General features: G+C 34.8%; 2 protein-coding genes across 9 annotated transcripts; both read right to left on the bottom strand.

The window, feature by feature from the left end:
- Window positions 1-1,652: 1,652 nt before the first annotated feature.
- LOC104890363 (uncharacterized) lies at window positions 1,653-15,450 on the bottom strand. 7 transcript variants are annotated; one of them, XM_010675824.4, is made up of 12 exons: window positions 15,311-15,450; window positions 9,118-9,225; window positions 6,133-6,296; window positions 4,880-5,558; window positions 4,709-4,793; window positions 4,432-4,519; window positions 3,573-3,757; window positions 3,031-3,163; window positions 2,733-2,869; window positions 2,483-2,557; window positions 2,208-2,410; window positions 1,653-1,953 (listed from the first exon to the last, which is right to left on the bottom strand). In XM_010675824.4, exons 3-12 carry the CDS (start codon window positions 6,275-6,277, stop codon window positions 1,821-1,823), a joined length of 1,863 nt encoding a protein of 620 aa, XP_010674126.1. In that variant the 5' UTR covers window positions 6,278-6,296; window positions 9,118-9,225; window positions 15,311-15,450; the 3' UTR covers window positions 1,653-1,820. The 7 variants fall into 7 exon arrangements, 6 of the variants coding, with proteins under 6 accessions (XP_010674126.1, XP_048499479.1, XP_010674123.1 ...); XR_007273664.2 differs by having other exon boundaries at window positions 1,812-1,953; window positions 2,291-2,410; window positions 2,483-2,584; ... (1 more) ...; window positions 6,133-6,313; window positions 15,311-15,448; XM_048643522.1 differs by lacking the exon at window positions 3,031-3,163 and having other exon boundaries at window positions 2,733-2,840; window positions 6,133-6,313; window positions 15,311-15,448.
- On the bottom strand, window positions 15,312-22,202 carry LOC125491530 (uncharacterized). Of its 2 annotated transcripts, none has more exons than XM_048643524.2 (11): window positions 20,960-22,202; window positions 20,693-20,866; window positions 19,779-19,820; window positions 19,624-19,701; window positions 19,408-19,527; window positions 18,812-18,916; window positions 18,519-18,725; window positions 18,334-18,423; window positions 17,228-17,378; window positions 15,966-16,056; window positions 15,312-15,448 (listed from the first exon to the last, which is right to left on the bottom strand). In XM_048643524.2, the coding sequence occupies exons 1-7, from the start codon at window positions 22,055-22,057 to the stop codon at window positions 18,681-18,683; spliced, it is 1,662 nt and encodes a 553-aa protein (XP_048499481.1). In that variant the 5' UTR covers window positions 22,058-22,202; the 3' UTR covers window positions 15,312-15,448; window positions 15,966-16,056; window positions 17,228-17,378; window positions 18,334-18,423; window positions 18,519-18,680. The 2 variants fall into 2 exon arrangements, with proteins under 2 accessions (XP_048499481.1, XP_048499482.1); XM_048643525.2 differs by having other exon boundaries at window positions 19,408-19,518; window positions 20,960-22,201.
- Window positions 22,203-23,033: the final 831 nt, after the last annotated feature.

Below are 23,033 nucleotides of genomic sequence, written 5' to 3'. Positions count from 1 at the left end.
CATATCAATCTCTCCTCAACATTTCTACCTCGGTTTCTTATTTGGGTGAAATATTCTCTCTAAACAAAAAAACAAACCTATAACATTCCCTCTCATTTTGACTAAAAATATAAGTTGATCTTCCTCATTTTTTTCTAAACTAATTGTCTTATAATTATGATTTATGTTTGAAGTAATATGCAAATTCAACCTAGAAATAGAAGACATTTTATATATTTCTTCCGTTTCGTTTTAAATGCAATAAAGGGTATTATTTGTGAGATACTTATAAAATATTCATTTGTTGCATTTAAAACGAAACAAAGGAAGTATAATATATATATCGAACTAAGATTGGATCAAACACTAATACTTATATGATTGACAAACCTCCATGCATTTTTCCCAAATAGATCAAATCATCGAAATAAATGAAATATACTACTCCAAGAAGAAAAGAGCAAATGTATAAATGAATTTCACTTGATACACTTTTTTTCTTGTTGTTGTCAATAATAACCATGTACAAGATGAAAACATTTTTTCTTAAACCAACGATAACTTTTCTTAAACGAACTCTTCACCTTACCTTCCATGCTATATATCTTATACTTTGCCATTCTTCTTTTCCTCTTTTGTTCTGGACTATTATACCATGCTTTCACTGAAAATACCAATGAGGCCGAGGTTGAGGTTGAGGTTGAAGATGAGGATGATTTACGTACCGTTCGATGCTTGTTCCTCTTAGGGGGAGTAGGCCCTCGAGACCGTGCTACGTACATTTGATCAACGGCCGTGTATCGGTCGATGCCGTTAAACTCAACCCTCCGGTCACCTTCATATCCATAGGAATGATTGTAAGGCGACCGGAAGTTGTCCATTGTTGTCCTCTCCTCTTCTCCCCTCCTTTCTCTCTTGCTTTTTTTTGTATCCTTTTATTTATGTGGAGGAGAGAATAGAGAGGACTACAAAGATATGTTAGCTGCAAATATGATCAAATTGACAAGTTTGATTAAGTTATTATGTTTTAATTACTAGTAATGAAAGATGAAAATTATTATGTGGATTTACATATATCTAGGAGTTAGCCTTTATTAATTCCTAAGGGAAAAACAATAAGCTTGCTTGGACAAATATATATATATATATATGTCAATAATTGGGCTTGGAGCCTATAGATAATCGGCCTTTTAACACACACACGAAAAGAAAAGAAAATTTGACCTCTTGGCAATAATATGTAAACTTGTAGATAATTAGACCCTATGAATTATTTTGTGAAATGCAACCTATTGGAAAAATAATGAATGATTCGTATAAGAAATGGATCCATCTAGTACAAAGGGCGTAACTAGAAGTGGCAAACCGATCATTTAAATGATAAATGATGCGTCATGTGATTAAAATTACGTCATTGTTAAGCCTATTATCAATTGGCTTATTACAATAAACAAATAAGATTACTCCCATCAAATTTTGTATTGGTTCAATACAAAAAAAATAATTTCAATTTGAGTTAATTTCGACTCATAGGATCCCTAATACATTTGAGTTTCACAGGTTTTTCAAGGTAAAATCGGGCGAAAATATTAGGGAATAGCATCCCTTCTCGTATATGTATATTGCAAAACATGGAGATTGAAGATGCACCCCCTATTTAAAGCAAAAAGAAATAATGCAAGGAGTGCTTCGATTAAGGCTTCGTTAAGCTTTAGAGATATATACAATCTGTTGCCAATGTATTATCAGTATATACCGTATATTATGTACAGTGCAAGACAGCATTTTGCTGAAGAGTTACCATTTGAGTAAACTCTACTAGATGTATATACAATTCTTCCTCACAGAATGGAAATGCAAATCTGTCGTGTTAGTAGCTCAAGTGGATTCAGGCTGCCCAACGTCAACTTCAGATTTCTTCTCACCTCTAGGGTCTTTCTTCCGCAACATCTTGGTGTCGCTAACATGTGAAGCCTGATCATAATGCGCAACCAAAAAAAATAGAATGCAATATAAAAAGCGCATCGCAAAAACCATATACTACTACGAATTTTAAGGCATCGCTCAAGTGCACGAGTGCATGCGAACGTGTGTGCACATAGATAAGATAGAGTGGTAAAAAGGCAATTATGTAATGATTAAGTGCCAAAGTGAAAAGAAACTTATATGATGAGCATCATCTATATAGTTTCAGGATATGGGAAGTCAGCAGAAAATATTATGTTCACCTTACAGCCTGATTTTGATCCACAATTGACACTCCAGTCACAGCTTTAAAAAGAGATGGATTTGATTTAGTCGATGCACTTACAATGTGGGATTTCCACTCCATTTTGGCATTATTGTCTTGGACATCAACAGCTTGAGAGTGGCTGCCAATATGGTGGAATAGATGAACAAGAACAACGGCATCAAGAGCCGCATAGTCCAACTGCAGAATACCCATATATTATAGTATAACATAGTGGTACAGAAGAAAGTTGCACACAGAGATAGTACTAACTTGTTGCTGACTCAGAGGCCTTAGTTCCCAGTTGCTGTTCCTTCTTGTTTTGTTCAGACCAGCTCCCAGTATTTTCTACATCCCAAATTGAGGTAATTATTTCTGACAGCGTTACATTTAAACGGCCAAAAAAGAACGAAGGGTAATAAGGAACTATTGGTAGGACAACTCGAAAGGGCCTTCATGAACAGAAGCAGCCCAAGAAAACAAGGAGAAAGCAACACAAAAACCACATCCATCAATAAATTACCTTCACTAGGCCAGATAGCCCACCACAAGGCTCTTTGAATACTTTCTGGATATCCAAAAGCATTTCGTAACGCTTGAAGCAGTCCAACTTTGGGTAGGAATGGGCCAACTGATGCATATCACATTGAAAATTATAGCCTATATATGGCACAAAAGGTAGCACTGTCATAATAATGCCATCATCCCAAAATCTCAGTATAAAAACAATTTACATAGACTAAGAAGTGCCAGAAATACACTTCAATAAATGCAGAAAAAGATGATGAAAACAAGGCAAACAATTACAATAATATACGTACCAAGCTTTAGAACTCTAGAGGAGTGCAGAATACGAATTAAGCAGCTGTTCAGAATATCGGGCACATCATCATACAGCTTAATCAAATCAAAAATGAAGGCAACCTTTTCTGAAGCAATTTGCATTATAGAAACCTGTCAGCCAAGGTAAATAAGGAAAAGGCATCATCAGGAGATGAATGAAAGAAACGGATCCTAAAGAAGGAAAAAAGATACGAGTCCACTATAGTAAGACATAGAATATAAATTAAACTCATAGAAGGCTAGCATCTGTGAACTCAAATTATTGATAGACTAAACCGAGTGTAATTATAAGATGCAATAGTTTCAGCCATACAGCTGCTAAACCAAAATGGCAAGAGATTCATCATCAAACAACCTAAAGCTAGCACCTGTGGGCTGTGAACTTGAACATATTTGAGTCTTAAACAGGATCATAATCTTCTCCTTTTAAAAAAAGCGAGAACGATGTGCACCTCTGAGGAGATGAAAGGATATGACAATAAGAAGACCAAGAAGAGAAGTTTGATGATGACAAAGGTACCTTGTTGGCTCTGCTACCTTTCACATAGTTAGGCTTCCATTCACAATCTACACCAACAACTTTACACCCTTCAATATAAGAAGTCGCTTTCTGCAGGCTGACAGCTTCATCAACCCATATAATGTCATCTATGAATAATTCATGAAGATCCAAATAACGACTCTGAACAGGATGCACCTCAGGTTCTGCAACCAGAAAACAAGTTTTTCAGGGGTTTATTTCCGGGGACAAAGCTATGCAGATGAGCATATCTAAGAGTTTGATTGCTTTGTTAAATGAGCAAGAAAGAATGTCTAAGACTCTGCGTTAACTTACATCAGCTGCAAGAGTAAACTTTTCCTTTTTCTTTACAGAAAAGCACCAAATATTTATTCAGCTACAAGATCAGACGATATATAACATTAAATACTCGTGCCATCCTTCAGAAGAACGGAACAGATATCTCCAGTAAGTAGAGGGCCAAGGGCCTCACCAAAATTTTTGAAAAGACAGCCCAAGAACACCAGATACTTTGAAGGTCAATGGTTTTAATAGCCCATAGGCCAAATAAATGATGTAAATTCTGAACCTAGAACCAAATGTGCCATGCAAACAAGATTCTTTATTTTCAGATATATTAGTTGTTCTCTACTAAGTTTGTGGATAACTCTATTCCCCTTATAATCAATAATCTAGTTTAAGTTTGAACAGCAGGTAAATTATTATTAGATTATTAATTCCTTCTTGACAGAATGATCTTAAAGATATATGATTTTGAGATGATCAAACAGCAAAAATAAATGATATCCAACTAATCATTTGCACTTCTACAAGCAAATGAAAAATAAACCATGATCTACAAGATGGACCAAATTTGTACCTTTAGCTTTTACAAATCCTTCCAGCGAGTAACATTCACATAATTCATCAACCTTCTCAGAGTAGCCAGCTTCCATCGCCAGATAAACCTTTTTTTTATCAGAAAAAGTTATTGTCTAAGAATACTAAGTGCTTTTTAAATTAATCTAAGAAGTGCTTTAGAATTTTCAAATTAAAAGCTCCGGAAAAAACTTGTTGGAATTTATGTAAGCTGGAAGCGCAAAAAGTAATTAGGTTTGGGTATAAAGTAACTGAGTAATTTCCAATAAGCCACTTACCAAATATTCAAGAAGTTGTCTATCATTCTTTGCCCTCTCCTCTGCAACATCCCAGCATCCTTTTTCAGCGAGAGCCTTCAGTGAGCTACAATATAAACAAATATTTTATTCATGGTCCAATCAGGAAAGCGATGTTAGCTTCAGAGGCAGCATTTTCACAAGAAAAATCACCTTTCTTTACACTTATGGTATACATCTGGAAATTCCTCCTGTAGATTATTCCTCTTTATAATCCCATAAGCACCTTTAAACATATTCATCTTAACGTATTCCTCGACAAGAACACACAACATTGGCTTACCCACATATGATGCCCATTTCTCGGCTGCTCTAAAATCTTTGTTCTCTAAGATTTTGAAGAGGAAAGATTCTCCAGAGTGGTGGATACCAAATTGTTCCATCAAAGAGACAGCAGTCATATACGACTGAGATTCTATATGTTGATGAATATACTTCTCCATGAAAGCCTGGGCCTTGTCATAAATTTCGTCCTTTGAAACTGAATTGTGTAAAGCCTTTTCAATATTCACCAACTTCACATCAAAAGCTTCAATTATCTTTATAAGTATCCTCTCATCATGGATGATAAATCCTTGAACAACATCAAGAAAAAGCTGTGCAGCAAGATCCTGTGCTTCTTGCAGATCAGTAGGATCTGTATCGCCTTTGAGGTATTTACGAAGAGCAGATACAATCAAATGACTGAAACCATCAGCATATGAGTCGAACACTGGAAGCACATAGAGGCAGCGGGCAATAAAGACAGCTGGTCCAGGCTGAGGGCCGTTTTTGAGGGCTAGATTGACTTGTTGTTGCAAAGCTCGGAATTTTGTAGTTGCTTTAGACTTCCCTGTCAAACCAAAATATATAAATTGTAAATCTCATCTCCCTCTCTCCCTCTCTCTCTCTGTCTCTCTCTCTCTCTCTGCCTTTCTCAGCAAAGGAGACTATATATATATATATATACACACATAGGATACATGACTGTTCTATTTGCAATGCCTAGTTGCTTGATGTCACGATTATCAAATTTTTACAAGCCAAGCCTGAATCAGAGTTCCATCACTCCATGTAATTGTCAGAACAGAATACTGTTGATTAATAGATTCCATAAACAAGCAAGATAATAGGATTGACTAATGTCTACTCTATACAGTAGTAGCTCCAATAAGCTCTTAAAACATGAATCAACCAATGAACAAGCACTAATTACTTCCAAATGCTCATAACAATAAGCACAAGAAACAAAGAACATCCCACCCACCTAATGTTATTTAGGCTGACTTATGTAAAGTAAGAAAGAACAGGCAAAGCAAAATTGTTAATTCACAAGTTTCAAACATTCAAATATCTATAGAAAGCAAGAATCATCATAACCAACAGCTTCTCAATAGATTGTGTGAAAGGGAAGTATTACCACTTACCATAGATATAAGATTCTTTTAAAAGGTATAGAAACACAACTGGTGAAACACATGACAAATCAGAAAAAGCATGCAGGCAGAGAGCCCGCGATTGGTTATCTTGCTTCACATCATTGTGCTCTGCAACTCTTTTCTCAAGGCCCATGTCACTATTGCTGATGATCCTAGGCACCACAAAGAGCTGTAGCCAATTAGTATAAGCACGTATGAAAGTAACATAATGGAATTTACACTCAAGATGTTAATTGTCAACCAGTCCACAAACATATGAAGTGCAAACAATGAATGTACCACATAATTGAAGACCTCTCCAGAAATTATGGAGCATACCAGAGAGAACATCAAATCCAAGGTTCATGTCAAGAAAACAGATTGGAGACACTACCTTTTCATATAAGCAGATCAGAGTCACCACCAGAATTCCCATAATAACATTAATTAGTATGGGATATCCTCAAAAAGTTCAAATTTTATAAGAACATATATGGGAATGTAGATAGCCAGCTCAAGAAAACTAGAAATCTGCAGATGTCTGTACTATGATTTCTCCATAGCTGAACAAAATCCGCCTCATAGACGATGCTGCTGTTCTCAGTTTCTGTGGATCCTATAAACAACTCAATGTTTTCTTTTTTGAGCACCTACTTTCAGTCATTCCCCTAGGGTTTTGCACCGAGCAATCTGACTTTGTCTGCATCCATTGCCACAAGAGAAAAAGAGGATCTGACTTCGAATCTGCTAAGGTATTGGCAGCAATTTCTTAGAAGCCTAAAAAGGTCATTATTGTTTTACTAAAGACTTTTCACATTCTACATTAGAATGGCTTGCATACTGCACAGATGTAGCCAAAAAAATCCAATAACAAAAGGAAAAAGAACTTTACTCAACATTATCCCTTCGTTCTCTAGGATCTTTCTACTTTCTATTTAAATTTGTTTCTAAAAGTTCTTCCTAATTTTGTTTTTGTCCCTCTTTGGTAAAATTTGTTCATTTTTCAAACTAATTTTCACCACTTGTTGAACCCACAGAATTCTACACTGTCTCACAACCACATTAGCTCTCCTATTTTTTCACACTCTCTCACTTCTTTGCCTTGGTTTACTTTGCTACAGTAAATAAGAATATCTTTAGAGAATAGAGGGAATATCAAAGAATTTTTTTTCAAAGAAGCACGAGCTGGAGAAACTGTCATTGTTCCACTGAAACTGATGGCTATATATATTGAAAAGAAATTAAAAGTACAGCCAAAAAGGCACTCATATACAGGCAGAAACTCTATTAAAATTTTCTCTCATGGAGTAATTACTTCGGCAATGTAAAATAAGAATCTCACTAGGTATAGACGAAATGCCTTAACACAAGATTACAAGCCAAAATATATATTTTTTTTGTACTCCAAGTTAACTAGCTAATACATCTGGATCAGACAACAGGGTATCAAGACAGTCAGATCTTCTCACTAAACCATCCAATGCAAGCATCAAAATAGCAGACAAAGAACAAATGTATTAAGCTCACTCGTCTGCTATAGTCCCAAATCATACAGCCAGCAGTTTTTGTCCTTGCAGATTTCATCGGTCAACATACTATTAAGGATATTGTGTGTTTGGAAAATCTGGCAATACAGAGACACTAATAACCTATGTTACTAGTTACTACTATATTGGACTCTTCACTTTATCTTAAGTACCTGCGCCGGATCCTTAAAATCTAACATGGGTGTGAACAATTTGATACTTCAATTGGGAACCAATCATGCAAAATTTCATAAAATAGTTGAGTCCGACATTTGGACACATGCCTAGCTCCAAGATGAGTATTTAAGGCCAAGTAACTGTGAAAGAAATATACCATTTCATGATTGAATTGTGATCCTAACATCATTTTTCCATCCAATAATTCTTCAACAAGTAGAAAAAAAATTTAATTTCTGGATATGGAAGATACTAATTGAGCCATATTTGCTAGCACAATGGTCTCCATTAACCTAAACGGCTACCAAAAAATTTCAATACAGTGCCTCAAATATCTGCAAAGGGGTCGGTTATGATATCCCCATTATACTGACTCATTATGTATAAGCAACATACATATGTAGAAGCAATACTAAGTTCAAGTCATCTCCATCACAAATGCATCCAGTTTGCAATTCCAATATAACCCATAATGCGACCAACTAACATAGGTTGTAAACGGTACAAATTATGTACAAAATCCATCATATTGCTCTAGATATCACTGTGTGACATACACCAGAAGGTATATTAATAACTGCCTGATCAGCCCTTCGACGCAGAAACTAGGGTCTAGTATAAAATTTTGTGAACATCACTTCAACCAATTCAATAGAAGACAAGGTACACCATAAGCCTTGAATCACAATGACAATACAAATCTCTTCTTTAACCAGAAAGCAAACTACAGAGAAAGTTCAACCTCCAGAAGTCTCTCATTAACTAATCTGACTCTGAAGTCAAAACAAATATTACAAATTTTAAGACCCATACCTAAAATTAAGTGAGCCTGAATTCACTCCTTGAATTATTAGGAACCAAGAAAGCTACAAGAAAGTCAACAGCTCCAAAATTCGAATGAAAATTACCCATAAACATACGAACAATTGCATGAAAATCACACCAAATCAGGATTTCTGTTAAATCAAAGTTATCTTTTTCTATCCTCATACAGCTAATTTTGAAACCCACAAATCAAAATTGAGAAAAAAAAATATCAAAATTATCAGCATAAATTCGTAGACAAGCTGAATAATTTGCAAATTACACCCATTGTCTGTAGACTGTAAGGTAAAAAATAAAATAACAACAGTAGCAAATAAAACACCCATAATTACAGAAATAGCAACAACAATTAAAATAAAATATACAACCACAAAGTGGGTTTCAAATTAGACATGAAACATGAAAGAATGTATTAAAATTAAGAATTTTAAACTAATTTTAATGTTAAGTACATGAATTACCGAACCTGGAGAATTTGCAAGTTAGGAACAGCTGAATCAACGAACTTCATACGAGAAAAAAAAACTTCTGCTGCCAAAATAAATAGAAGTACCAATATATGGGATTTTTGCTTCTATAAAAAAAAAAAAAAAGTTAGTCTTAGGTGGACCTGATTCACAATACTATTAGATCAAAATCACTTATATAAGGGCCCGTTCGGTATTAGGATGGTTTTCAGTTTCTGGTTTTTTTATTTTCAAAATCATACGATATATGTTCTATAATGAACAAAAAAAATAGTCACAGTTATTTGGAACATGATGATTTTGAAAACTGACAAATATAATAACTCTTTCTCACATTAGTGTATCATGATTAAATTTTCACTTTGTAATTTACATAGTCAAACTTCATAATTTATATCTACTTATTTTTATATCTATTTTTTATATAGTATCTTTTTCATAAATTACATAAATTTGTATTTGGTCATACTAATTTAGTGTGGTTCAAGTTAGAGATGGCAATATCTAGTAGATATCTAGTAACCCGCTCCATCCTGTTTAAATAAATGGGTGAAAAACCGTAATTAACGGATGAAGACCGGGTGATGGGTGACCCAGTGACATTTTCGGGTAGGATGCGGGTGACCATTTCTCATCCATCACCCGGTTAAGCACCCGACCCGTTATCCATACCGTTTAATTTTTTTTATAATAAATTTTAAATTAAAATACTAAATGTTAAAACTAAAAACTCTAACCCTAACCTTTGATTCTCTTACGGACTCTAGCCTCCCAAAACACTTTTTTGTTGAAGTATTATGAATGGTTGAACGTTTAATTTTTATTGTTCAAACTCGTATTGTTGAAACTCGTATTGTTGAAGTATTGTTGTCGAGACTTTATTATTGTGAAGACGACTTCCAAAAACTTGTATGGTGCGACGTCACCTTTTCTTTATGCTAAAAATATCGGTGTATTTATTTATGATTTCGGAAAGTGTAGTTGGAAGTTGGGTACATTATTTTTTTAATAGTTATAATTAAAATTTGAATATTTAGATTTTTCGCCCGTTAATTACCCGACCCACCCGAATCATCCGGTTGTGATGGATGGATGAATTTCAGGTGATGAGTAAAGCAGGTGACAAATAGATGGATGAGAGTCAATTTAACCGGGTGATGGATACGGGTAATGATTCACCCGATCCAAATCCCACATGTTACCATCACTAGTTCAAGTCCATATAAATTTTTTAGACAAATGAAAGGCCTTTTGCCAACCAAAACTTTTTACGTACCCCTTTTTTATGGGACTTTTGGCTTTTGTTTTTTGGATAAGAAAAACCCTAATAAAAGTTATAGGGAAATAGAGGAGTACAAAATTGGAGAACATCCAAATTTGCGGCGATGTTGTAGGCCCACTGAAAAACGGTATCTTTCCATCTTAGGCAAATTCCTATCTAATATAGTAATATTAAACTATTACTAATACTATTACTTACATTCCTATCAAAAAAAAATACTACTTCCTCCGTTTCTAAATAAGTGCAACATAGAGAAGTGGCACACAGACCAATGCTCCTAGAGAGAGAAAGTTGGGGACCACACTTAAAAAGAAGTTTAGGCAATTTAATTAAATAAAATATCTACCCTAATTACCCAATAATTTTAAACCCAACCCCTTTCACTTGCCATATACCACAACAACGCCACCACCGACCATCGCGACCGACCACCGCCGCCACCAGCAGATAATTTCTTTCCTCTCTGCCGCCTCTGCCCACCGGAAAACACCGCATTTTCCCTCCCACTCCCGAAACCAGCACCTCCCTTCGAAACCCCCCCGAAATCACCACCATCCCCTTCGAAACCACCCCCAAAACCACCAACATCCCTTCGAAACCACCCCAAAATCGCCATTTCAACTTCAGCAACCACCACCACCACCATCGGATGCGAAAATCGCATCTGCAAAATTCGAATACTCCATAACAAGATGAGAAAGAAGAGAGAAGAAAGAAGAAGGAGAAAACTAGATTCGCGAAGTCAGATCTAAAATTTCGAACACTGTTTTTGCAAGAAACTACTGTTCTTCGTGGTTTAGAGAAGAGAGAAGAAGAAGAAGTGTAGATTCGCGAGGTAAAAAAAAAAGATCTCAAGAATCGAATGTAAATTTTTCTAGAAATTAGGGTTCTTCGTGGTTTAGGGTTTGAGATGCTATGTGTTGATGAATTAGGGTTCTTGTGGTTTGGGGAAAGTTTCAGATGAGATGAGATGGAGAGAGAGATATGATCAGATGAGGTAGGAGATTAGAAAAAAAAGGGAGGGAAGGATTTGGGTAATTAATGTGGTTTAGGTTGGTAGATGGGGAGTTAATTGAGTTGTTAAAGATATTAAGTAATGGCACTTTCGTAATTAAAATGAAAAAAAATTTCCAAAACAAGCTTGGTAGCACTTATTATGACATTTCCATTTTAGGGAAATGTTGCACTTATTTTGAAACGGAGGTAGTATTACTTACATAGTTACATGTTCATTTTTTGTGTGACATGTCATCATAAGATACTCTTTACTTTTTTTTAGATGAACATTGAACCTTTTGCATTTAACAAGATACAACTTAGATTAATAATATCTCTAATTGCATAAAGGTAAAAATTATAACAAAAATATATATATGTTTGGAAAGTATATGTCGTGAAGAATCAAACAAAATCCACATAAGTGTAACTTTTTTATAGTAAAGGTATATTGGATGAATAGTGTCAAAAGTTAACATGTTACGTCTAAAAAAAAGGAGGGAGTAGGAAATTGTATGTGTAACCCTATTATAATCAGCATATTACTCTGTTCGTTCTTCTAAAGGATTTTCTATTTGTAATTCCGACACTACTTATAAGTAAGTAAAATATTGTAAATTCATTCCAATATATGAGAAAACATAGTCATGTAGAATTTTGTTTGATTCGTCTCAATAAGTACATTACGAAAATCAAACTTTTAAAATTTTTACCAATATATAATTAATGATATAGATGATACAAAATGTGTATTTTGGAAATGTGAAAAGGAAAAATGGAAAATCTTTTGGAGGACGGAGAGGATAAAATACTTAAAATGTCAAGCATTATGCATAATATAATTATGAAGATGTCCTTTTTAAATACTGAAATAAAAATATAGATGAATAGTTATACTTTCTATGTATTTTTATTACCTGCATCGTTTTTCATTTTTGGAAATTCTGTATTATGTGCATTATTTCTATGTTTAGCAATATATTCTCTTTTTCTCGCTCCTAGCACATGAAATTACTTTTTTTTGTATATATCTATCTATATTATCACCTTGCTCCTTGTGCATAAAGAAATGACTCAAAGTAACATAAAAACAAAGAAAATGGATAAATACACGTCGATAAACTCTTAGAATGATGAGAAATTTTAAGAAATGGATTTTTTTAATGAAAATTAGCCTTATAAATACATTGTTTGGCAAAAATTATTTAACAAATTTTTTTTTTTTGAAAAACTACCTTTACTATGAAATATTGATGATAAAAAAAACCCCATAAAATTCATTGGATTGAGCCAAATTGCAAAATTAACTAGTGTTAACTACTTTATCTATCTAAGAATTTGTGTTCTCTTTATATAAACTTATTTAAACTAAATTTATTATACCTGATTGGATTTGATCAATTTTTTAAAAATTTGATTAGACAGTTTAGACCTCATCAAATCTGATAATTTTTTTTAAGAGGAAGTTGGCATACCATTCTATAAAAAAATTGTAAAACCTAACACGTGACACTTACGAGTAGGGGTGAAAGTTATTTGGATAAAATCCAAAATCTAATCCAATCCGAATTAGTAATTCAGATCGGATTAGATTGAGGGTAATTGGATCCAAAAATCCAATATAATCGAATAGTAATATGCCTTGTATTATGTATCTGGATTAGACTTAAGTGCTTAATTGATTTTTTTTTAAAAAGACCTACTCCATAGCTCAATACGCATAACACTTAAACGCTTCCCCTAAAATACTAATTGCATATAATTCCTCATTTATTAAATCTACTAGGCTGCTATTGCGCTTAATTTATTTCATCGAAAAACTAGAGTTTTAAAAAAATTGAATTTTCAAATCGGATCCAATCTAGAGTATGAAAATTCGGATTGGATTAGATTGAATTCAAACCCTAATTGGTTTGGATTCAGATTCAAAAATTGAAATCCAAATTTTGTTCGAATCAAATTAAATTAGACCCTAATCCAAATCGTGCACCGAACTTTCACCCCTACTTACTAGTTACTCCCTCCGTCTTTTATTAGTTTACCCCTTTCTTTGGGGCACATTTGCCGAGATACTAATTTGAACCTTAATATCTCTAATTTTCGATAAGCAAAAATTACAAAAAGTTGATATTTGGATAATACACATTGAGACGAATCCAACAAGATCTCACATGACTATATTTTCCTTAAATACAAATTACAAAAGATAGTCAAAATCATGTATGTGAATAGTGTCAAAAGTCAAAAGGGGTAAACTAATAAAAGACGGAGGGAGTACAACTTACAACTCTACAATCTACGCCTAAGACATTGGACTGCTACGATAATGCACTTGGTCTTTGCCAGCACTCAATATCACAAAAGATAGAAATGATAGGTAAATCAAGATTCGGAGGCTCAGATCGCATGGCGCGATGCATGATATTGATGTGGAAATGCATTGAGAAAAGTTGAGGAATGGGGGGTGCAACCGTGCAAGGTTGGTCTCACCTTATTGCATATTTGCATTCCATCATGACATATTTGACAACATTTCTCAAAAATACTACTTGATGTCTAGTTAGTAACTGTATATTTTTGTTTTAACATGATGCTTGTTTGCAATCTACAGAAAGTAATTTCTTAACAGAAAATTTGTCAAAAACTTTTTAAAACTTTAATTTTGGAAAAAAAAATATTTTAAAGCATTATTTGAAAAAAAAACCAGAAACATAATTTTTCTAGCAAGAAGAAACCTATTCTCATTTTTTCGGTGTGGTTTTTTTCTCAATTTTGGCGATTACCCTTCTATCTTTCTCTAACCCTCTATTAAGTCTATTTCCATTAACTGCAACATCACCCCTATGCATCTCAAAAGCCACACCGAAAAATGAGAATAGGTTTCATCTTGCAAGAAAAATTAAGTTTGTAGTCTTTTTTGCAAAAAATTGCTTTAAAAGGTTTTTTTTTTTTGCAAAATTGAACGTTTAAGAGGTTTTTTTTGACAAATTTTCCTTTCTTAATTGATTTGTCAAGTAATATGTGGGTTTAGATAATCACTTTTGATTTTAGAAATGTTCAACGTAAAATTTAAATCCTCAAAATCTTTATTTACGTACTAGTTGTAGTGCTTAAAACTTCTTTTAGACTTGTAGTTGTAGTGCTTGACTGAATTCGTGGAACCAATACAGATAACAGATTTAGAAGTCGAGAAACAAACGAAGTGCAACCCATCTTAAAGTCATAGAGCACTCGACATGAAAATATTATACTCAGTACTCTAGTATAATACCAACGTTCCGTTTGATAAGAAGTCATAAGTGAGAATGGTTTTAAATTATATTGTAAATTTGCACTAGAAATCCAATGCCATTATCCATGGTAATGCTACTGCATCTCAAAATATCCATTTTGTTTTTAAAATCTCATTACTATGCATTACCACTTCAAAAGGTAGTATTGGGTGGTAATGAAAATTTACAAAGAGAACCTGATGTTTTGTGATAAAGTTTCATTCTCTCGTCATTGATATGAGAACTTTCTTATAAATTTAGGCTATGTTCAGTTCACCTTATTTTTGCTTATTTCAGATCTAATCAGATCAGATCAGATCAGAAAAAATAAGTTCAGATCAGATCAGTTCAGATCATGCTTATATTTAAAAAACATTATATCTTTCATTACATATTAGTAAAAATTATAATAATTGAATATTAATAAAGTACTCATTCAGACGAATCAAACAAGACCCCACATGACTATATTTTTTCTTATGTATTGAGAGAAATCTAAAAGATAAGATCTTGTAATCAGATCAGATCAGATCAGATCAGGTCAGATTAGAAAAAATAAGTTCAGATTAGATCAGATAAGTTCAGATCAGAAAATTTCAGGTGAACTAAACATAGCCTTACACTAAATATGATTACTATTACCTTCTATTGGGTAGCTGTATGATTGGGTAGCTGTTGATGTCACTTTTTATGGTCATTAGCAAAGGACAATCTTCTATTGTCCATGCGGCATGGGCGCATGGCCTATCATGATGGTGATGGTGACGAGGTTTGACGTAACTGCAAGGTAAAACCCATAATCATGAAGAATTTGATTGAAGTTTATCAATGGCTTTATAAAGAACAAAGTAGTAGGCGTCATCAGCTAAACTTTTAGAAAAAGCAAGTTCAATAAGAAACTTCTCCATATTCATGCGCTATGGCCTATGAGTAGTAGTAGTAGTGATGCATAGTGCCAGAGTATAATAGGATCAATGGTATCATAGTCATGATGGTTATAGAGACGACGAGGATGCGATAATTAAAAAGTGTATCAAGCATCAATGAAGCAACTTGCTCTTCTATTTCGAAAGAATCGAAACTACAGTAGCTTGAACCAGTGTTGTATGCGGGATAAATAATGAAGGGTGAGCAATGAGAAATCATAAAATCCTTGATAAAACCATATACAGAGAGGAGGACAAAGAAGAAAGAAAAGAAATCGGACAAAATAATATAATCATGTCGTATAATATAACCATGTGGTCAGCATGATGTAAATGTAATTCGATCCTAGGTCATGGCTACCATCACCTACGTGATTTTTTCAATTACTCTAGTTGAGATTCAAAAAGGCAGTTTGTATCTACCATCACTTGTCCGTTGCTTGCATCACGAGTCAATGACAACTGGAAAAGAAATGGAGAGTATATGAACAACAACCTTAAAAGATAACAAACAAACGAGATCAAGATAAGGGGTTGTCGAATCACCTCTTAACTTTCAACTTCATACTTTTGCACACAAGATTAATACATAGAGTTCCAATCTAGCTAAACTGAACATCGTACTAAGTTGTCCATAGATGCCTGAGCGGTAAGAAATTGTGTTCATGATGGTATATTAACATGTAATTTTGAAAGGAAGTACCATGGTTATGCAATTTCGTCCCCAAATACGTGTATTCAAACATAAATTCTCATATTAGTGGCACCCTTTGAAATTTTAGTGAATGGTAATTGATATGTATGAAGAAAAAATTATACGTAAGGGTGGACATATATTAGCAATTAGCATCAATATTGGTACATGATTTCCTTACAAAATTATGTACATTCAAAACTATCATCGCTATTCAATACTGCTAATCAAACAGCACATACAAATAATGAAAGGGCTGCTAAACAAGAAACTGAGAAAACTAAATCATACATCCAATCACTCAAGCAGAAGCACCTCTAAAATCTTATTGTATGATCAATAACATTTGAACCTTGTAGACATGAAATGCCAGAGAATCAAGCAGATCCAAACACTCAGTACTATAACTTTTTTGGATAAAAAAAAAAAGGCTCTTCTAAAAGTGTAAAGCTAAATGGCTCTTGTTTGCAGATGGCCTAGTTAACCTGAGCCCACATGACAGCAAACGGGTGGGTTGTGGGGCAAAACCCCGGCCATTATCCCGGCAGGAAGTAGCACAATCCGATTAGCCTAGCTAATATGTAATACATTATTAAAACTTACAAATGGGGAAAAAATGGTCATCTAGAATGGCCACTTCCCAGTGTGGTTGCTTAATTGGCTGATTACATTTCCCTACCCATCAACGTGGCCCATTGGCTAATGGGTACCTCCAGCCAAAATATTAGCCGCCTAACATTCAATAAATAAAAGATAAGTCTATTCTTTCTCCTCGGCGTCCACTTTAATCTTTGTTTTAGTTATTGCAAGGCAAGTTTGTCAATGTATAATTATGTTAGATACCTTTCTTAAGAGTACGTATTAGGCAGCTATCATGTTTGGATTTTAGAGTTTTTTCAAAAGCATACTAAGTGATTAGCATCTGGGAGGAGGGCATACCTAACTCAGATGCATGTACATTCAAAATGTCCAGATGTCAGATCAGCTACTGTCTGTTTCTGTAAGTTTTGGCCTGAGTTGATTTGTCTTGGTGTTATATCCTTGTACAAGAATCCTCATCCAACATGAATGTTCAGGACATCAGCCTGATCTGCCAAAATATCAGTTGCTACATGACTACATAATTTACATCTGTAAAACAAGCATGCAACTTAATACTATAGTTCTCGTTAATCTAAAATTTAGGCAGACACATAAATAAACAATTACCAAAGACTATGAATAGCATAATACAACACTCACAAGCACCAGGAATACACAAGGGGTAAAAGTTTCTGTAAAATTTTAAACAGAAAATTTTACCCGTGACATCTACAGACTCAACTACTAGCGAAATTTCTATAATTAAACACTTATAAATCAATAACAAAAGACTACAGGAATGTCAGCTTAAAAGAGATCAAACAACAGTGACTCAGTGAGAACTAATATTTGGATCCCATGTCACGGGGTGTTCTAAAAGATTTTTATCACCAAAAATACAATTTTCTTCTTGGGTATGTGAAAAAATGTGTTGTCAAACCTTAGAATAATCAATTTGAATATGACAGCATTTACCAACTAAATGAAATCTATATAAAAGCTTAACTTTACTGCTTATGACATGTAGAATTAGAGTGATTACTGTGCCAACAAGAGCCAATCCTTGAACAATATTTTCATAATATCAAGAAGCGTAACACCACAAAATCATTGTGTACACTACAATCAAGATTTACTGGATGTTCAGGTAAAACCGTAAAAGTACTTCCGGGTTTGAATTAATCGCAACAGTTAAGGATGATTGACACAAAGACTAGCAGAATAGATAAAAATGATAATATTTACTGACATGTATTTGATTTCACCGCTAGATATAAATGTAACTCAATAACTGATCAACTTGCTTTAGTCAGTTCATCTGAGTTTCCAAATTGGACACAAGGATAGTGACCGAAGCAATGATTCATCATATAGCTTCTTCATAACAAGGACAACAAACAATCTAGTCTTTGTAATCCTTTATGAGATAAACAAGTAAAGTAAAAGGAAAAAGTGGAACTTACCAATTTATAGTCCTCATGAGAGGGATAAGATTCGATCGCTTTAAGCTTCAGCCCACAACAACATATAGTGTTGAACTCTCATTAATAAATCTGCTAAAACTTTTACCAGTTTAGTGCTATTTTAGGAATCAGAACATTTGCCATGTAGTTCAAGAATCTTCTCATAAACATATCATATATCTTACCCAACAACAAAATCAGCTTACATATTCCTCTCCAACATAAGAAGATGCTACATAGTTTAAGAATTGCACCAGTACCAAGTTCTCTCATCACAAGGTCTCAGATAAGGTATGTTCAGAGGCATTGTAGGCAACTAGGTAAGCATCATTGTCTTGTTGATGACTCTAACAGTCCATATGACAAACAACCAATAACTTCTGATGAAAGACCTGAAGATTAAAAAAAAGGAACTGTTAAAAAAAATGTGATATTGATTGTTCACATCAACTTTCATACATAAAGCAATGACATTTACCACTTCAAAAAGGTCCACTTCTTTTCCTATCTCTGTCTCAATATCCTTGACTAGTGATTTCTCTGGATCGGAAAGCATAGGTTGGTTCCGTTTCTTTACCAAAGCCTACATACAAAAACATCAAATTTACCAGCAGAAAACACACGGTAGTAGAAGGATTATCAGCTACCATGGTCGCTGGATAACTACAGCCACTTAAACTCCACTGCAGACACTAAATATGAAGTTGATCTTGCATGAAGTGTCCAAATATGAAGAAAAGTTTATCTTGCATGAAGTGCCCAAAGATGAAGAAAGTCAAACGCTGAAACAGATCTCTTTTTACTCTAAATTCACCAAAACACACATGTATAGGGCACGGGAGCAGATATAAAAGCATTTCCTCACAGAAAAAGAAAAGTGGATGAAATAAAAATTGTAATAGGTATTCAACTACCATATTGCCTACAATTTTCACGAATATAACTAATTAACTATTCTACTACAGATTCTTTACCACAACATGAATTGTGAAAATTGGGAGGATCCGCAACAAATGGCAAACTCATGTAAAGAGCTCTGATTCCAAAATGTATGAAAAAGAAGAATGTACTTACCAATACTAAGCCTTCACTAGAATTGTTAACTTCAATCTCTCTGAGCTTCAATAACTTGTGCTGCTGAATGATGACTGATATACGCAAGATGGAGCAGATGATTCCAGATTTCTGTGTTACCTCACAATTAAGAGATGTTCACAAAAATAAGAATCACTACACTTTGACTGCATCTCCAAAGCATGCAAATACAGTTTTTAAATGCATATATGTTACCTCTTTTGAGAATCCTTGCAAATGCCATTCAAATTTGGGGAACTTCTTCCTATGATGTCTAACGAGTTGTGCTATTAACTGCATAATCATCAAACAATGATCACTAATAAGAACCAAAGTAACATTGAATAAAAATACAAATCATTAAAATATACCTCATTCTCGTCACCAGTGTAACCATCTAGTTGGTTGTGTTCCTGTCACAAAAGTCCATTGTAAAGGATCAGGTTTGCAAAAGCTTACTCAAATTTTCAAATCAAAGCCACGAATAAATCATCTAGCATCATATAAGTTGACAATAACCAAGCTGTATCCTAACAGCCTAACCTAATTAACCTCTAAGAATAAGCACATTTTTCCTATACATCTTCAGTTTAGAAAGACCATCATGATTCATGAGTATCACTGTTGCTTAAAGTATTCTGTAAACAATAAGAAACTCTAATCATGCTAACTCAATAATATATCTTATGCTATAACCAAAAGTCGTTGGAACCAGTTCATTAGTGCATATATTCATCATTGGGATGCCATGAGAAGCAACTATTTCTTGCACATTGCCAGATTGGTCATTGTATTGAAACAAATTGATCCATCAATCGATGCAGCATAATCAGAAAGGGAAACAAGAGATGGATTAATCTTAGGACATCTAACTGTGGAATAGCAGCAACAAGCTCTAAGCTAAAGGACAAATCAGAACGGAATTTGCATCCTCTGTGCATCTAGATGTCTTTAGAAAAACACTTGGAAACTTTAACACGGAACATAAAGAATTTCACATAGTACACCCATCCAAAATTGATTTTTACATATCACAGCCCCTTAAAATGAAGGGTTCACTAAGATTTCACTAATATATACCACTTTGTAGTAATAACTAATCCTTCCTTCGCATGCATTCTCTACAACTCAAATTAAGTAGGAATATATATTTTAGGAAATTCGATTACACTTTGATTCAGTTTTGGGGAAGAAGACAACTTTTTCCACACATCCAAAAATAGTATATGTGATATATGTTTCCAAAAGGTGGGATTGTCATGTTACAAAATTAAGTTATACCTACCATAAGAATATTATAGGACTGTTTGTGGTAGCCTTTTTTCCCAAGATAGAGACCAATATTATGAAGCATACAAGCAGCTTCAAGATACTCGAGATCCTTTTCATCGAGACAAATATCAACAGCAAACTGATTTCCAAACACCTTGTTGCATTTCCTCAAACCTTCAAAAATTACCTGCCAACATCATCCAATGATCACTCATTGTTAGCAAAGCATTTAATACCTACATCTGGTTGTACAATTCATTGAGAGCCAACCAGTAAATACCTTCGCAATAGCTGAGCACTGAACACCATTTTCCATCCTATCATTCCCATTAAACCTCATGGCTAGCCTCATCACTGATTTCCATCTCACATTGGCATTCAAATCAATCCCTGGAAAAGCCTCAGATACCATCTCAGCCACTACACCCTCTCCCAACGCATACCCCGAAACCTCCATCTCACTGATCCCAAGCAACTCCATAATTTCTTCCAAAAGAACTGCACCTGCCACAATGAACTCCGACCTCCTACCAAAAAACCCGTCCCTCCTAGCCTTCTCTGTCTCACTAATCCCTACCCCACATAATCTCTCAACAAGGCCCCTCAACTCATCCCTACTAAACCACCACCAATTCCTACTCCTTTTCTCCCTTAACCCCTCTCTCTTCCCATCATGACATCCATAACCACACCATATCGCTTTCTCAATCGCTCGAATCGTCCCCGATGATCCAACTGCAACCTCAAAACCCAACTCTTTCACTTTCCCAATCAACCCAGATACTTCAATCAGCTCACGAACATAACTCCGCAATCCAACCAAATCATTTTCCCCAAATTTCTCGGTCAGCGTCAAATGCCCTGATTTCAATGAATCAGCATAAACAACATCTCCATTATCCCCAATCACAAATTCAGTAGACCCACCACCAATATCAACAGTTAAAACCTTTTTATCATAAATATGCAAAAATTGAAGCACACCAAAGTAAATTAACCTAGCTTCTTCAACCCCAGATAAAACCTTCACTTGAATATCAAAACCTAGTTTTTCTTTCACCTCATTTATAAAGACACTCTGATTTCTTGCCTCTCTAATGGCTGAAGTTCCGACAACCCTAATCTGCGTCACAGTGTGAGACCCTAAAATTTCTTGGAATTTCGTGAGCGCTTCGATTGCCCGGAACTGGGAATCCGGTGAAATCAACGGTGTTGATGATGATGATGAATTGCGACCCAAAACGACGGCGACTGAGTGTTTATGAACTGTGGTAAATTTGGCGGTCGCGGGTTCGAATCTGATGATTAACAGTTTGAAGGAGTTAGTACCCATGTCAATTGAAGCAAATAGGTTTTGGGATTCAAGTTGGATCCCCATTTTTCTGGGTTTTTGAGTAATTTTGGGTTTTGGGGGAACTTTTGAAAATTCGGTTTTAACGGTTTGTGGGTTTTGATCTTGGGAGTTGGGACTTGGGACTTGACTTGGGAGTAATGCTGTCAATCTGGGTCACCGGATGAATTTCGTTTGTTTTAACCTGCGTCTGAATGATTTGGGTCGAAATAATCTGGGTGAGAGTGTGTCATAGATTGAAATCCAGGTGGATTTAGGTGAACTTGGGTCGGATTCAACTAGGTGAAGAGGCTTTTGGAACTAGGTCAGAGCTAGATCGGCTGAGATTAGGTCGACATGTATCTGGGTTGGGTTAATTTGGGTCGAAATGGAATAAGGTGAAGTCGCCCCAAATCAGCTTTCGGAATAACTTGGGACGAAATAAATCGGCTTTCAGAATGACTTGGGTCGGAAGAAATCGGCTTTCGGGATGACTTGGATCGGAAGAAATCGACTTTCGGAATGACTTAGTCGGAATAAATCGGCTTTCGAAATGACTTGCATCGGAAGAAATCAATATCGGAATGAGTTGGGTCGGAATAAATCGTCTTTTGGAATGACTTGGGTAGGAAGAAATCGACTTTCGGAATGACTTAGGCCGGAATAAATCGGCTCTCGATATGACTTGAGTCGGTTGAAGCCTCAAATCGGCGGCGTATTGACTTGGGTCGAAACAAATCAGCTCTCAGAATGACTTGGGTTGGAATGAACCGTCTCTCGGAACAAGGCAGCATCGAGTGCGATTGGGTCGGCTTAAATTGGCTTTCATAATAACTTAGGTGGAGTTTGTTTGGCTCTAGCCGTTTTTCGGATGGACTTGGACTCTTGGAGAGCCTGATGTTTACAATTGTTGTTTTGACGTTTTCATATTATATTATATTATATATATATATCAAGTTATGAAGTCGAAAGTTATAACAATTAACATGTGATATAGTGATATATGCTAATATTGTCATTGAGT

Source organism: Beta vulgaris, chromosome 4 (assembly GCF_026745355.1).
Source record: "Beta vulgaris subsp. vulgaris cultivar EL10 chromosome 4, EL10.2, whole genome shotgun sequence".
In the NCBI taxonomy this organism is placed as follows: domain Eukaryota; kingdom Viridiplantae; phylum Streptophyta; class Magnoliopsida; order Caryophyllales; family Amaranthaceae; genus Beta; species Beta vulgaris.
This window is presented reverse-complemented; position numbering and strand designations above follow the sequence as displayed.

What these genes read in the sequence shown, in the direction of transcription:
- LOC104890363 (XM_010675821.3), bottom strand. Translation starts at nt 15,366, where the DNA reads ATGACCATAAAAAGTGACATCAACAGCTACCCAATCATACAGCTACCC. An exon ending in TACCATAAGTGTAAAGAAAG is followed by an intron (nt 4,794 to 4,879) that starts GTGATTTTTCTT and finishes TTTATATTGTAG; the next exon opens with CTCACTGAAGGCTCTCGCTG. An exon ending in AGGATTTGTAAAAGCTAAAG is followed by an intron (nt 3,758 to 4,431) that starts GTACAAATTTGG and finishes TTCTGGTTGCAG; the next exon opens with AACCTGAGGTGCATCCTGTT.
- LOC125491530 (XM_048643524.2), bottom strand. Translation starts at nt 22,057, where the DNA reads ATGGGGATCCAACTTGAATCCCAAAACCTATTTGCTTCAATTGACATG. An exon ending in AGTGCTCAGCTATTGCGAAG is followed by an intron (nt 20,867 to 20,959) that starts GTATTTACTGGT and finishes TGATGTTGGCAG; the next exon opens with GTAATTTTTGAAGGTTTGAG. An exon ending in ACACTGGTGACGAGAATGAG is followed by an intron (nt 19,702 to 19,778) that starts GTATATTTTAAT and finishes ATGATTATGCAG; the next exon opens with TTAATAGCACAACTCGTTAG.